This window comes from Dufourea novaeangliae, unplaced genomic scaffold (assembly GCF_001272555.1).
Source record: "Dufourea novaeangliae isolate 0120121106 unplaced genomic scaffold, ASM127255v1 scaffold8, whole genome shotgun sequence".
Classification (NCBI taxonomy): domain Eukaryota; kingdom Metazoa; phylum Arthropoda; class Insecta; order Hymenoptera; family Halictidae; genus Dufourea; species Dufourea novaeangliae.
The window spans coordinates 7381232-7397300 of NW_015373923.1; the positions used below are offsets into that span (position 1 = coordinate 7381232).

Here is a 16069-nt window from a genome sequence, read left to right on the forward strand (position 1 = left end):
CTGCGAAAAAAAGTGCCAATTTGTCGAGTACATTAAAAAAATACAGGTATTCATTGAATTGAAATGTTAACATTAAATGCGTGCCACATAGTTCGGCTTTCCTGTGACCGGCTCAGTGAGACGGAAAACGTAGCACCGTTATTCTGGCTTTGTGGTTTACTGCGTAAAGACAATGCGAACTATTCAAAGGCTTCTGTTCGCGAACGTATTTACGATCTCTTTCTCTCTTATAATTTGCGTAACAGTGAACCGTCATTGTATCGTTTCCTGATGTAATTACGATACAGTCACGTTTGCAGCATAAAGGAATCTCGCGTTCAGCTGCGCCCCCATTATGATACAATACAGAAAAAGAAACACGTTCCTGGTATTGTCGGCCACGAAGACAACCATTGAAAATGTTAATGTACGCGGAATAACAATGAACATAGACCCACTAATATAATATTATAAATACTATATATACAGTAGCGGACAAAAAAATTACCACTTTTTCGATTTGTTTTATTTTAAATATTTTTTAACGTTAACTTAAAACTTCAGTATATGTTTAATATATATATTCCGATACAGAATTAAAAGTTGTATAAAACCCAGTACAAAAAATGCCTTGAAAAATATTCGATTTTTGAGGTATCCATTAAAATTAACACATTTCTCTTAAAAATGAAGATGTTATCACGTGTTTTTAAAAATTGTATTATCTCTATCCAGTAAACGTATGTTACACTATGTAAAATTATTTTATAAAAATAAAGTGTTATTACATGTGTTTAAATTATATTAATTAATGGAGAGCCGATATATTGGCTCAAGATATTTTTCGGAAAACCCACAAAGTCGACATATCGGCTCTAAGATACTAAAACGGTTATGGTTTTAAGTTAATGTTAAAAAATGAGCCGTTCGCCGGCCAAAGTGACTTTCACCATTTTTTTTTAATTTTTAAAAATTGTAGCGCCTCGACTGGCGCTTAATATTCTATATTTAAAATGCATTTTATGTGTAACTTTTGTGGACGTAATCACTTTGGCAAATGTACGGCTCAAATAATAGCAATACAAAGAATAAAAAAAATGGTAACTTCTTTGTTGGCTTCTGTATATAGACCAGATAATAGATTCGATCTTCCGATCCCTTCACAAAATGATTCGCTTCACGTGTTACAAATAAAATAACACGTTCAAACGTAAGAAGAAATTGTTACTATCGGACGACTCGTCTTTCCAATGACAACTGTAAAAGGTGACAGTGCCACCTCGAGAGAACACGCATATACCCGTGACGAACAAAACATTTCACCCGTTTCCATGAATTCCGGTTCGTGCCACAAAAGTAACGGACCTGTGCTCACACGTGCAATCGTGAAATTCAGCGGTAAAATTAATTTAGGACGCTATAAATCGAATGCGTAAAAGCTCCCCCGTTACCTCGCGCCGGCATGCAACAGGTTTCTACGTCTGTGTGCTGGGGGCGGACAACACCCGTATATCCCGGGCACTTTAAACGGCATTCAGACCGCCCAAAGAATACAAGACTGTTGCACAATGAATTCTTTCAATTTGTACAAATTCAATAAATTATTCGCCAACATTTCAAGGCTTCCCTTAGATTTCCATGAATTGAATGATGGTTCAATAAAGTATATACTATATGAGCGACATAACTGTGAAATATCGACAATACAATCTACATTCATACGACACTTTTTACTACTGTCTGAAGAATCTTTTAAAGCTTTCTGCGTTCGTTTATCGACACCTCGTTAGATCATATTTTTAGTGGGTTGTAGCAGTCCAAGCAGAACTTGTAAAATTGGGAGCTGAGAAGATGTCAGTTGCCTTTAATTGATACAGTAATGTCTCAATGAGTGCGACATACTCGGCTCCACTTCGGAGCATTCATGGCAAGGGGAAAAGTTTTCAGAATTTGATTGGTTCCAGAGGGGAAACCCCCCAGTGGTGGGTATAACGCCGGTGCTCGTGTCGCATTCATCGAGGAATCACTGTATCTATGAAAACGATGATGACTTTATAGAAATTTCGGCTAGTGTACTTTCAAAATACCAATTCTATTGCTCCATCATATCTGTTTTTCTATTTTCATTCAAAAAAATGGAGGTTACACTAAGTATTAATATAGAAATATTGTAAAACAATTGTTAATTTCAACTGTACCTATATAAAAAGCGAATGACTTTATCGAAATTTTGCAATTTGTTTTCTGCTGAATCGTGTATTTTCTTTTTTTAAAATAAATATTATATTTATTTTTTGAAACCAATGTGTACGTTTTTGTAATTAATTCCGAAATACTAACAAACACAAATTTGTCATTAATATGGAATAATTATAAGAATTCATCAAAAAACATAATGACTATAGAAATTTCGGCCAGCGTATAAAAACAAAATAAAAAACAGACGTGTGTTTCCGCGTACAAAGTCCGTCGATCTGGACGGAACAGGCGACGAGGACAAAACGTGCGCGCTCGCGTGGGCGCCGCGTATTCTAAAAGAGGCGACTCGCGCGCGTCGAACAAGGCGAATTCCACGGTGGATTACGGGACGATCGCTCGGGCCCCGCAGACGGCTCCGTGAATGGTCCACGCCTCCGTGGAGAAAAAGATAAATGACCAGACGCGTACGACGCTTTATCACGGCACGGGAAACGGCCGTGCCCCCCTTCGGACATCGACGATTCCCTCGCTAAACCGCGAAATGAAATCGGAATGGAGGGTGTCGACGGAGACCCGCTGTTACTATCCGAACGAGCGTTCCGTCTGCACGCGATGGAAAACGACTCTGATGTTGCCTCTCTTTTTTCCGTTTTTTTTTTCTTCTTGTTCTTCAGGGAAGACTTCACCCGTGGCGATTCCATTCATTTTAATAGTACAGTAAGGTCTCGATGAGCGCAACGAACTCGGGTTTACTTCGGAGTATTCGTGGCAAGGCGGAAATGTTCCCAGATAGCATTTACCGATTTTACGACTATTTTAGGTCTAAGGCGTCTTTAAGCCGTCTTCAAGGCGTAAGTTGCTATCTGGGTTTTCAGAAAATCTGTAAATTTGTTTTTTTTTGTACGAAACCAAGCCTTTGCTTAGTTTCTGTGTACTCTATTTTGATTGGTTCCAGAGGGGGACCCTCTAGTGATGGGAATAACGCCGTTGTTCGTGTCGCATTTATCGAAGAATCACTGTACGCCGTGATTCTACGTTGTGATCTTTCCCAGATAGCATATGACACCTTGAAGACGGCCATTTTACAACTATTTTAGGTCTCAGGCGTCTTTAAGCCGTCTTCAAGGCGTAAGTTGCTATCTGGGTTTTCAGCAAATTTGTAAATTTATTTTTTTTGTACGAAACCGAGCCTTTGCTTAGTTTCTGTGTACTCTATTTTAACTGGTTCCAGAGGGGGCCCTCCTAGAGGTGGGAATAACGCAGTCTTTCGTGTCGCATTCGTCGAGGAATCACTGTACGCCGTGATTCTACGTTGTGATCTTTCCCAGATAGCACATGACGCCTTGAAGACGTCCATTTTACGATTGTTTTAGGTTTAAGGTGTCTTTAAGCTGCACTGATAGCTGAGTATGTATCTATAATTCTTTGTGGAAAAAATATTTTCGATCGGACTGCTAATAACAGAGTAATCTCTACTGATCACGATTCGTGGTTCACCCTGTATATGATCTACGGTGATCCCGTGTCCCCGTGGACTCACCGATGTAAAGAGGCGAGGCGTCGTAGGCGTTGCAGGGGCCGGCGTGTCGCGTCTCGAGGACGTAGCCGGTAACGCAGGCGTCCTTGACGATGTGACACCAACTCGGATACGTGATGTTGTTGGTGGCGCAGAGCATGGTCGCCGATGGATCTCGATCACGGTGTGTCCGGTTCCGGATCCGTTCCCGTTTCCGGGGGCAACGGAAGGTACAGGTCACGCAACGTGGTCGCCCCGAATTCATCTCCGACAGACACGTCTGCCCCTCGCGGCAACGAATCGTTGTACAGTCTGCGTTCTCTGTAGGACAAAGAAACGTACGGCACGTGGTTAGAACGCCTACTCTGACATCTGGTGAAAAATATGTTTCCCCCCTCCCTCAGTTCACGTGTCTCGATTTAATAGAATCTTGGTTACCTGAACTATTCAGGTCGAGTCGTAAATGTATCAGTGATGATGAAAGTGGTGTAAGTCATGTAGTTTTTCGCTTCGACAATTCTTTCGTAATATATCGATATATAAATCGATGTAACTAGAAAAGTTTTATTATTCATCAGGAACGTGGATTTAAAAAAAAACTTTAATCGACTATACGAAATTGTATATCATATATTGTATGTAGACTTTATGCAAAATAACATTTTTTCAGGGGTTTTGTAAAGACAAATGTGAAGATTGGGTTTTCATTAATTTCTTAAGGATTTTATTGTGACTAGAATAAGGCAGAAAGTGTATTAGATCTAATGTTAACTTTACTGTTTATTACTGTTTCGTATCATATTCTTGACCACTTCGGTTACATCCGTGAAACATACGAACCGTAGCAGGGTCACGATTATAATAAAAAAAAAAAGCTTGTCGGAAGGGGTCGAAGGACGGCGTGACACACGTCCAAATTCTACCGGTGTCAACAACCGCGTGATTATTTATCACCGTTCGGACGGTCAATGCACGAATTGCGTAATGTTTCATCGGGTCGCGTACGCCGACGACGACTGACAGAATAAAAAATGAGCAACACATTACACGATTCTCTCCCCTCCCACCCCCCCCCCCCCGTGAGAAGTGGGCCATTGACCCAAGTAGGTGTAACGATATATTATTGCAGTAATCGTGTCTGCGAACGCAACTCGGCGGACGAGGACAGAGCACGTCTAATTCGACGATTGGACCTCTGTCTCTCGTTTCTGCCTCGTCACAGCAGCCTTCCACTAGCCCCAGCCCCTCCCCCTTTTCAAATACTATTATTACTAGACTGCTGATTTTTAAGCAAAATTACATTTCATAAGGTAATTCATAAAGGCAAGAATAAGAGTCTTCTTATTGGGCGAAGAATAAAATTTTTGGTTACCCACACAAGGGTTAATCAATAAAAAAATGGCGCAATACTTTATCTTCTATTGGTTATTCGAAACTCTTTATCTAAATAACGAATTATAACCTTATACGATAAAAATTTCTGCATTCAACATTAACACACCTATTAAACGTTAATTGTATAAACGATCTCAAGTCTGAACTTCTCGAAAGTATATAATGACGCACTCTTATTCTGTCAAACATCGTTCGCAGCACGGCTTATTTGTCAACTCGGTTGTTTGCCCCTCAAAATGGCGGACGTTCTCTAATGTTCCTAGCTCGCGCAGGCTGCGATCGGGGCAATCATCGTATCACTGGCGGGTGTACTTGTTGTCTATGTTTGCCGTACTACGTGGACGTGCTAGATTAATATAAGCGATTCACGCTCCGTAATGCGATATGTATATGTACTTGTCGTTAGAAACGATGCTTAGGTGCACAGACTTAAACCGGTATGATTCTGATATCGGTATTATGCGATCAAAGCTATACCGAAACCGATTTATTACCGAAAACCGAAATGAATACCGGTATTTTTTCGGTGTCTATAAGAGTAGGCCTTAAATAGGGTTATATAGATCGAAGGTACAACCGAAAATACCGATATAATACCGGTTTTATGCAATTGAAGCTATACCGACACCGATTTATTACCGAAAACTGAAATGAATACCGATATTTATTCGGTTCCTATAAGAGTAGGCCTTAAATAGGGTTATATAGAGCGAAGGTACAACTGAAAATACCGATATAATACCGGGTTTTATGCCATTGAAGCTATACCGAAACCGATTTATTACCGAAAACCGAAATGAGTATCGGTATTTTTTCGGTTTCTATAAGAGTAGGCCTTAAATAGGGTTATATAGAGCGAAGGTACAACCGAAAATACCGATATAATACCGGTTTTATGCCATTGAAGCTCTACCGAAACCGATTTATTACCGGAAACCGAAATGAATATCGGTATTTTTTCGGTTTCTATAAGAGTAGGCCTTATTTTGGGTTATATAGGGCGAAGGTACAACCGAAAATACCGGTATAATACCGGTATTTTACGTTTCGGTAGAAGTCCCTGCTTAGGCGACGCCATTGTAGTTTTACATGGAAGTTCGCCCCGGTGCTGGGATCCCCGGTGGTGTATGTCCTAGCTGGCCCAGCCGTTACATTGGCATCGCGTTGAGAGGCATATGCTTAGCAGGAGCAATTGAATTTATTAAGACCACATTACGCAAATTGTAGTACGGCGAGCATTATACTAATGAGAATAATGCGCTGCGCGTCTATTAAAACGAATAACTATGGATGAGAACCCGAAATGTCGACGATGATAACGGTGGCTTTGCGCGAGAACCTGTAATTTAGGTTATACTATGGTATAGTAAACGACATTAACTTCTATTTCTTTGTACTAGTCATTTTTTTATGGATAAAAAACAGAATTTTTACTGTACTTTAATATGTTTAGGAGTTCATAGAAAATTATTGAATAGTATTACATAGTATTATAGAAATTATTTATAGAAATTATAAAAATTGTGTAACCTTTTTTTCGAACTCACAACTCTAAATAAATTTTATAATTGGACTATGGATTTTTATCCATTTATAGCATTCCTTAACTTGGAAAATACGATAAAACAAAGGTTTTAGTAAAGTTTAATATTATTTATGTGTTATTACAAATGTAGTGAAGCTTCTAATACCGAATTTAAGATTATGTCCCATTTTAATTTTTTAAATATTCGTTGCTACAATTGTTAATTTGCACAAAGTTCCGTAGTCAATTTATAATGCATTTAAATCAACATTATTTAAACCATAATAATTGAACGGTACGCGCAAAGTAATTCATTTTATATTTATCAAATTCTTTAAATAGATATTTCATTTCAAAATTCCGGCCCAATTATTTTTTTAACCCGTTAAAAGGACCCATAAACTGTGGTATTAAGTAAAAGTCAATCGATATTTAATTAAATGCCTGCAGTTATACGGACTATCGGTGCTTTCACACGCCACGTAAATAATACACCAAGGTAATCATGCAAGTTCGAACACATTACCGTGGCCCAATCAGCGAGTACATTGTGTCAATGCTACAGCAGGTTGAATGACCAATGACCCTCGTACACACGACGTTGCATAACATTGCATTCTGTTTATTAGTCATCGGCGTATCAAGTGATACGATAAATTGCAGTAATCCGTTGCCTTGGACGTTTAAGACGAATCATTCACCAGACGCGTATTATGTAATAACGAGGACGCAGAAGAAAAATACGGGGAGGAAGATCAACAAGCGTGTACTCACGGCGATCACATTTGTTTCTGAAGACAAATGTGATTCTTAGAAGTGATGGATTGCCACGATTTGAATCTCTTCTAGAACGTCAATGAACAAAGGCTTTAAACAATACTGTTTCGTCTTATTATAGGAAATTCTATATACTTTATTTTATTGTGCATGTGTAATCACATTTTCCTTACAATGACTTTTGAAAATTTATTTTATAAAATTTTGTTAAGTATTATAAATTTTTACTCGTGTTTGTTATAATTTCGTAATATATAATTTAGTCTATTTTTTATGGGGGAATCACAACAAAGAATCTTATATAAACAAGTTTGTTGAATTTATTTTTGGCATTAAATATTATTTACGGAAAAAAGAATTGGTTCGTTAAAAAATTATATTTCTCTTCGAGATCCAGAACGCGAACAGAATGTTACGAATAAAAAGTATTGTTGTTCTATAAGTTGTTGAAAAACTGCTATTCAGATTATATTTAATGGAATCTCTAAAAAGTTAATACTTGCATTATCAAATATTTGTAACAAATGAAGGTTATCGAAAACAAAAACATTTTCATGAATCCCTCACTGAGGTTCTAGATTCGATCTTTAGATCACGCTGTCTTTCTTAGAAAAAACCATAGCTCGCACGGAACAGAAATTTCCATCGACAAATTGAAGAATCAATTCGTCTATGATGCAGTTCAGGACTTCCTAGAAAGATGAGAAACAGAACTCGCGATTGGTTGAAATTAAGTGATGCCAAACAAGTAGGCGTAACGATAATCTACGAGAAACAGTACTCTATACAAGACGATACAGAAACAGTTTTCAAAATTAAATACAAATCTTCACTATGTTTCCTTAAAGTTTCTATTTTATTGTGTTTTGCACTATGCCATAGATTATAGATAAATAAAATCTGCAGGCACTGATAACTGTTACTCTCACGGGCGTTCCACCATTAACACTAGAACTACCACCGATAAACGCACATTTATTTCGATCGGTCGATAAACATGACAAACTTTTGAAAATTTACAAATTTATAAATTAACTAATTTCTTCACTTTCATATCGCAATGAAAATTGAAAAGATCCGAGCAAATATATTATTATAACTAAACTGTGGATTTTTATGGAAAATAAAATTTTATAAAGTAATTCTTGAAGACAAGAACAAAAGTAGTTAAGAAAATTATATATATAGTTATATTGAGTTAAGAAAAAAATAGAAAAATCGTTGCATTCTACTTATAACACTTTAATCATCGTCATAAGAATGTACTGACAAGTCATTTTGACTTGCTTGATAGTTTTAGACTGTAACTCCGTTCCCATTGCAGATAGAAAAATGTTTTCCCCTATAGAAGAAACATTGTTTCTCGATATATACGTACACTCGATTTTCGAGTAAACTGAACACCACACAAGAATCGGAAGATTTTCGTATCGGTTTTACAGTTACGCAACGCAGTGTATCACTTTGATTTTCGATCGGTGTAAACGCTTCAACGCGTGTCACGGGCGCGTAACACTCTTCAATAGAGCCGTAAATTTCGCGGAACGGCGGGATGCGTCTTCGACGGCGTACGGGGCTGTTTGCAAATCCGCGATATAACGCGGCTATGATTTATGATTCATGGCGTGTGTCGCGCGGGGGTCAAACGCAGGAAGGAATGCACGCGGCCGACCATTACGTGTATATGTGTTATACACACGTACGAGCATCGCGTGGTTTACCGACGAGCATATGTTCGTAAGGCACGTGCTCGTTAAAGAGAATTACGTCTCGTCTTTCAGCCGTCGCATTGTCTTAACCCCGTCCACGGTTTCTTTTTCTTCCGCGTAACGCTAATTGTAAATACCGTGTCACGACATTCGACCCCAAGCCGCGTGGTGTCGGTAAAAAAATAATTTGATCCATCGTAATAGAGTTCACGAGAAATGGAATGACGAGTGAACATAGCTCGTTGTCTCGTCGTTCCTTGTTTAGCGTTTCGCTTTAATAGGATATGTTTGCTCGAAATTTATGAAAGGTTAAGCAATGCAATTTCGTATCAAGTTAAATTTGTGAATGGTGAAATGGTAAAATGGTAATGGGGAATGTGGTAAAAATGGTAAAAATTGTGAAAATTGTGAAAATGGTAAAAATGGTAAAAATTGTAAAAATTGTAAAAATGGCAAAAATGGTAACAATGGTAAAAATGGTAACAATGATAAAAATAGTGGGAATGGTACAAATGGTAAAAACGGTACAAAGTGGTAAAAAGGTATGAATGGTAGAAATTGTAGAAATGGTAGAAATGGTAGAAATGGTAGAAATGTTAGAAATAGTAGAAATGATAGATGTGGTAGAAATGGTAGAAACGATAGAAATGGTAGTTAATACCGCTGAAAGTAAACTAATCTACGTTGAAATCAGTTCCCGTACGAGAAAGATTCTGCTTTTTCATATTTCATAATCGCTTGTTAACTCTTAAACGAGCATACATGATGTATAAGTGACCAATGGTGACGTTATTCCGGACTTCCTTCATGTTTCCCTGTCCGCTGACTGTTTCAACGGGGTTTATAAATAACAGGCGAACGTAAGAAAATTCTTTGATCGCGACACATAGGTAAATGAAACTAGCGAAACGCATGAAGACACATCGTGGATGAACGTTGAACGGTTAAATTAAAGAATAAGTGATACGGGCCCTCTTACCGAGCGAATTCTTTCGACGAAATTTATTTGTTTTTCTCCATAAATCGAGCGTAATTTACGGTGTTGCATTTTGTACGCCCACGCGCCGCGGCCACGTATGATTTAAAACAGTGCACCTGCTCAAGGGTTAAAATCGTATTCTACCGAACGGCCGAGCGAAAGAAAGAAAAAACTGTTCTCGCGACTCGAACACCTCGCCACCTATATTTTTTCATCTTTTTTTCCCAAACCGTTGATATTATCTTTCACGATTGGTACATTTGTCCCGAAGGAACAGAATTAATATCGTGTCAGCTTATACGATACTTGTTATTTAGGCTACTGGCTAGAAGCTTAGGATCAATTGAATCATTATTCTTTTGTAGAGGAAAAATATTACAGCCAATTGGCTATTAAATCCTAACAATATGATTGTGAATGGTTTATAGAACATTTAAGTAAATGTTTAAAAAAAATCATAGGTCTCTTTATAATAATATTCTGTAATAGCCACATAGAACACATTATTTGTTTAACTACACAATTATAAACCCATTTCTGCGGAATTAATCTGTAGCCAAATATTTACTAGTGTCTAGAACAATGGTGATACATTTTAGGATATATTTGTTATTATTCGGAATCACGCATAGGTGTTTTATATAATTAACGGATACAAGTAATAAATTGAACGATTCATACGTGTCAATTGTAATTAATGAGATTCTGTTATTGATGGTCTAAAAGAAAAGCAGCGAAGCTTATTGTTCGAGTATATCCTTTTCGGAACTCGTTCCACCACTGGCAACAAATCAACGGGTAGAACCGTTGCTCAGATCCACGGCTAGAGCTCTCTCTTAGAGATCCGACATAATTAATTAGAAACGGCATTAAATGGACACCGTCAGCGGGAACCAGTTTCTAGTTCTGTAATTAACGACCTCCGACAAGATCGCTCCTCTCTGTTCGTTGTAACGTTATATTTACTCTAACGCAGTGACAATTGTTCAATAATAGTTGCGATTTATAAAATTCAAGCTTTCCCGGTACCATCCAAAAATACATTGAAATATATGCGATTTTTGTGGTATCTATAAAAAGTAACTTAAAAATGAAGATATTTTCACGTTTTTTAAAAATTTTATTATTCCTATCCAGTAAACGTATGTTTCACTGTATAAACTTCTTTTATAAAAATAAACTATCCATTTGTTTAAATTATATTAAAAAAGGAAATCCGATATATCGGCTCAAGGTATTTTTTGGAAAACCCATAAACCCAATATATCGGCTCTAAGGTACTAAAAGGGTTAAAGTTTATACGTATGACTTGTTGTTTAAAAAATTTCGACAAAAACTAAAACGGATACTTGACACATGAAAACCCTTTAGACGATGCATCACTTCACTCGAACGACCAAAGGCAATGGACGAAGACCGACTATACAGACAAGAATCGCCATAAATCGACCTACTAGAGAGCTCGCAATTAGCTTTAACGAGTTCCGATCCACGCATCATCGACAGCATCCTAAAAAAACGACCGCAAAAACGCTCCATTTAACCCAGTCGATGTCGCCGCTGTCCTTGTTTTACCGGCCGAGTTATTAAAGCATTACGAGCGCGAACATCGTCGCGGATAACGTCTAACTAACGGGTGTATACAGGGTGAGACACCTAAAACATGCTACTTGAATACCTCGACTATTACTGGCGATAGAAAAGAAAATATGTCGGAACAAACTTGCATGGTATCGAGGAGCAGATAATTTGATGTTACTAACTTTTTCATAGATGGGTGCGTAGAGGTCATATGAAGATCAACCTCATGTTTTAAAATGGAAAGACTTTTACATAGACTTTTACATAGGATAGACTTTTTACATAGTCATTACAAGCGTCTTAAAACGCTCTACCAGATAGTACATAAAACAACAAGTCACACCATTTAAAAAAACGAAGTTGACCTTCAAATGACCTCTACGCGTCCACCTATCAATAAACTATTCACATCAAATTACGTGCTCCTCTATACCATGCAAGTTTGGTCCAAGAAATTTTCTTCCATCACCAGTAACAGCCAAAATATTCAAGTGTCCTGTTTCAGATGTCTCACCCCGTATACGCTGCCTGATTTACCCCGACCAACACAAATGGATTTCACTGGTCGCGCCATTACACACTTCCCAGTCCCGGGCGATCGCCGTAATTCAAACGTGGTCGCGGCAGACGGGTCAATTTTCCCGCGCGTCCATCGGGACAGGGTGTCGAGCACGAAGAAACAGGCAAAAACCTGCGGTATGGGGACGCGGCGGATCCACGCGCGAGAAAACCGTGCCAATGTGTGGAGGAGCTATTAGCGGCGAGTAAAAAAGAAATAAGCAAATTACTTAACGCCCGTGTATGCCTGGCGCGACGAAGATGGCACCGGCCCGTACGAGAGGTCCGTGAATATTAAAGAATCCGGGACCACGGCGTGGATGGGTACGAGTTGGGGAATGGGGGGAGGGGGAGGGGGCAAGGAGGGAGACAGACTCGGAGAAAAAAGCTCGTACCCGCGGCGTTCCCGACCGCGTCCGCATATTACCGGTCTGTATATTTACAGACACGTGCACTTTCGCGCCTCGGATCCTCGAGGAAAGACGATTATTTGCATCGCGACACCTCCTCGCTAAGCCGGCCTGTGGTTTATTTACTTATTTACTTCCCTGTCCCTCGGTGTGTACCCTGTCTCTACCTCCGTGCCCCCTCCCCAATCCGAATACTCTTCCCCATCATATAACCGTGCGGTATACCTTCTTCTTGGTGACCGCGCGAACTCGAGGAAAATTTTTGCGTTTCAAAGGGGGGCCCTCGACGATCGAGACGTTGAAATTTCCGAATTCCAGCGAGGGAAAACACGAGAGCGAAAAGCAGCGAACGGTCGAACCGGCACCGATCCTCGCCCTGTTGCGTCGCTCGTTTTTTAGCGTTCTTCCAGTCAGCGACGCCACCCCCCCCCCGTCTCATCGCTGCGCCAGTTCGCTGTGTAGCCGATGGACCGACGGAATTTCAACGTGAAAACAACATGAAACTCGTGTACACGTGTTTGCTTCGTAGAGAAAAACGTAGTATTTTTATCGAGGTTGATGGAATCGAGGTTGATTTCTGCGGGGGCAATCTCGTTTGATTGTTCGATACATTTCGATTTACTGTGGGGTATGCTACCGGGATTAAAGGAACAGGGGTAGGTTATGATGGGTCTAATAAGTTTTTAAATAAAAAAGACAGCATTATGATGACAAATAATCAATAAATTATGATAATTAATTGATATCGTTAAGGAGATAAGGTTTTGTTGTGCTAATTATAAGAGGACAATTTATGTTATGTTGAGTTGCTATTGATTAAGGAATAATGTGTTGAGCCAATTACGGTGAGAATGTATATTGAGAATGTATATTCAGAATGTATATTGTTCAAGAATATTAATCAAGAAATGAGATAGAGTTTCGAATTCTGTACCAGAAGCATTACCACGTCGGTAATAACCGATAAATAGTAATGAACTTTCTTAATATTTTCATTTTATTGCGCTCACCAAGTTAAGGGATGCAATAAATGCATAAACATCTGCAGTCTAGTTATAACATATTGGCTGAAGAATAAAATATCCGAAATGTTTTTTTCTTTGTGTATTGAAAGAATGGTAATAAATTTCCATTTGATGTTGTGAGAAATCGTAAAAGAAGGATCTTCTGTAAAAAGGTTCTGAGTGTTCTTTAGAATGTTTACGAATGGAATGAATCAATCTGCGGAAGATACATGCAAGTTATTCAGCGTCGAATTGCCTTTCGTGTAAAATTCTTTTCGTACACTCCACCCGAAGTATTAAAATAAAGCATTAAAAGCAATAATAACCTAATACAGAGTGTTTCCGGGGGCGAGGCAGCAACAAGATCCTTTTCATTTAGTATGTAATTATTAACTTAGTAAAAATATGCACGACGTGCGTGCGAAACGCGATCTTCTCTGCCTTATAATCACGTGCAGAGTCTCCTTTTTCTTTTCATCCTTCTCTTCTTCTTTATACATTTTCGGACAAGTAAATGAGGTTAAATGCGCGTAGAGCAAGATTGTCGTAACGATACAAATTTTGGCTTTTAAGAAATTATACGTAAAAAGAAACCAGAAATTTAACGTATTCACAGTTTTTAGCATTTTATTTTCCGTTCCGTCCATGTATCCAGATCGAAATTTAACCACATTTATGTTTCGTTCATGTTACCTACATCCTAATACATTAGTGTTCATATTAAACATTAATACATTAGAATAAATCTAAAACCAATTAGAAAGAAATACTGAAAGTGCCGATTTCACTTTGAAACAAGTCTACACTAAATCTAAATCGTCGAATATCATTGACTTCAGAATTCCAAACTCTATCACCGTGCAAAATCTCATTAAAAAGTAATCATTACACCATAAGGAATTTCCTTGTGAGTTCCGAGGAGCCTTCGAACACTCGTCAAGGATTTACTGTACTACTATCACTGTGCAAAATCTCATTAAAAAGTCATCATTACACCTGAAGGAATCTCCTTGTCAGTACCGAGGTGGTTTCGAACACTCATCGAGGATTTACTGTATTACTATCATCTTACAGAACATCGTAAAAATCGAAGTCGGAGAGTTGAATCGCACAGGTGCGAAAATCGCTACAACGTCGCGTCGCTCGTGTGCACTGAGCCTAAAACCGTCTCACGTGATTTTCCGCTGGCACGGGAAAATGGGAGATACAGTTAACCGATTGGAATATTCAGATACACGCGAATGTTCCCGCGGCTGATGGAGGCTTGGTGTGGTCCCGCGCGTCCACCGGCTCTCGAAATCGCGTGGAGTATATCTCTTTCTCTTTCTTTCTTTTTTTTTTCTCTCTCTCTCTCTCTCTTGATGGGAGATTTCACATTGGACGCGGTCGAATGCAGCTCGCATCGGCCCGTTACCCACGACGGCGATATGTAAAATCACAGTCACGGCCCGTACGTGCGCGGTTTGCATACGGGCAAAGGTTCTCTTCGCCGGTTGTTTACAGTATTGAGCCAGCACGAGGACGTACGGCCACGCGGTGGAAGGTCGAGGAGAAAGGGCGCGCGGCGAAGGGGGTAAACAGGGAACTCGGCGCGACAGCGAATTTTCATATGGAGAAACGGATACATTTACTATCAGAGGGATTGTTATTCGAATAATACACAACAAACATTTTCACTGACTGGATTCAAGAATGACGAATTTGTGGTCGAGGGTTTGTTGCTGATTTAGTTATTAATTGTTGAAAATATGTACGACATACACGTGAAATACGTCTGATACGATGGGTTATAAATTGACTGTAGATTTTATGTATTTAGAGCGAATATGATTGTTTAAATTTTAAGATGCAAAAATATTTAATGAACTTTGATCGTGTATTTGTTTTATTTGGAACTTAATAGTATTGGTAATAAAGTAAAGGAATTTCTGTTTGACGCCAGTTTTTGTAAAATAGACAATAAAAATCTATATTTGCACAAAAATTTAAAGAAACAATTGGAAAATTCGTCGAACAAACCAAAGGAAAAACGTTGACGATCATAACACACTGACTTTGCATACTTTGATCTTAATTTTTAGTTTTACTTTATCGTTAACATACCTTTCTTCTCGTACCATCATAATCTCTGTAAAAAGATCTATAACCACCAAATTTTTTATGATAATGTCATTTTTTGTAACTAACTAAGAAGTCATTAACTTCTCAGTATCAACTACAGTTCCATAAGGCTCGTGTTAAAAAGAAATTTTTATAACGTTTCTTTTTCAATAATTTTATCGTTGACCTTGCGATTTTTTGGCAACAATCGAAAGTTGGAGATTTTAAGAATGTTCTGTTAAATTTTCAACTAAATTTATAATTATTAAAAATTTGCGGGAGCCACCTTAATAGGCGCGTGCTTTTTAAACTACGACCGCGTCTGTCTATTACTGAC

At 38.5% G+C, this 16069-nt stretch overlaps 1 protein-coding gene across 1 annotated transcript in view; it reads right to left on the reverse strand.

The window, feature by feature from the left end:
* The window catches only part of LOC107194615 (follistatin), a 74144-nt gene that overhangs the window by 706 nt on the left and 57369 nt on the right, over positions 1–16069 (reverse strand). The window contains exon 6 of the mRNA XM_015584260.1: positions 3719–4015. Coding sequence (XP_015439746.1) covers positions 3719–4015 — 297 coding nt within the window. The remainder of the gene's footprint in view (positions 1–3718; positions 4016–16069) is intronic.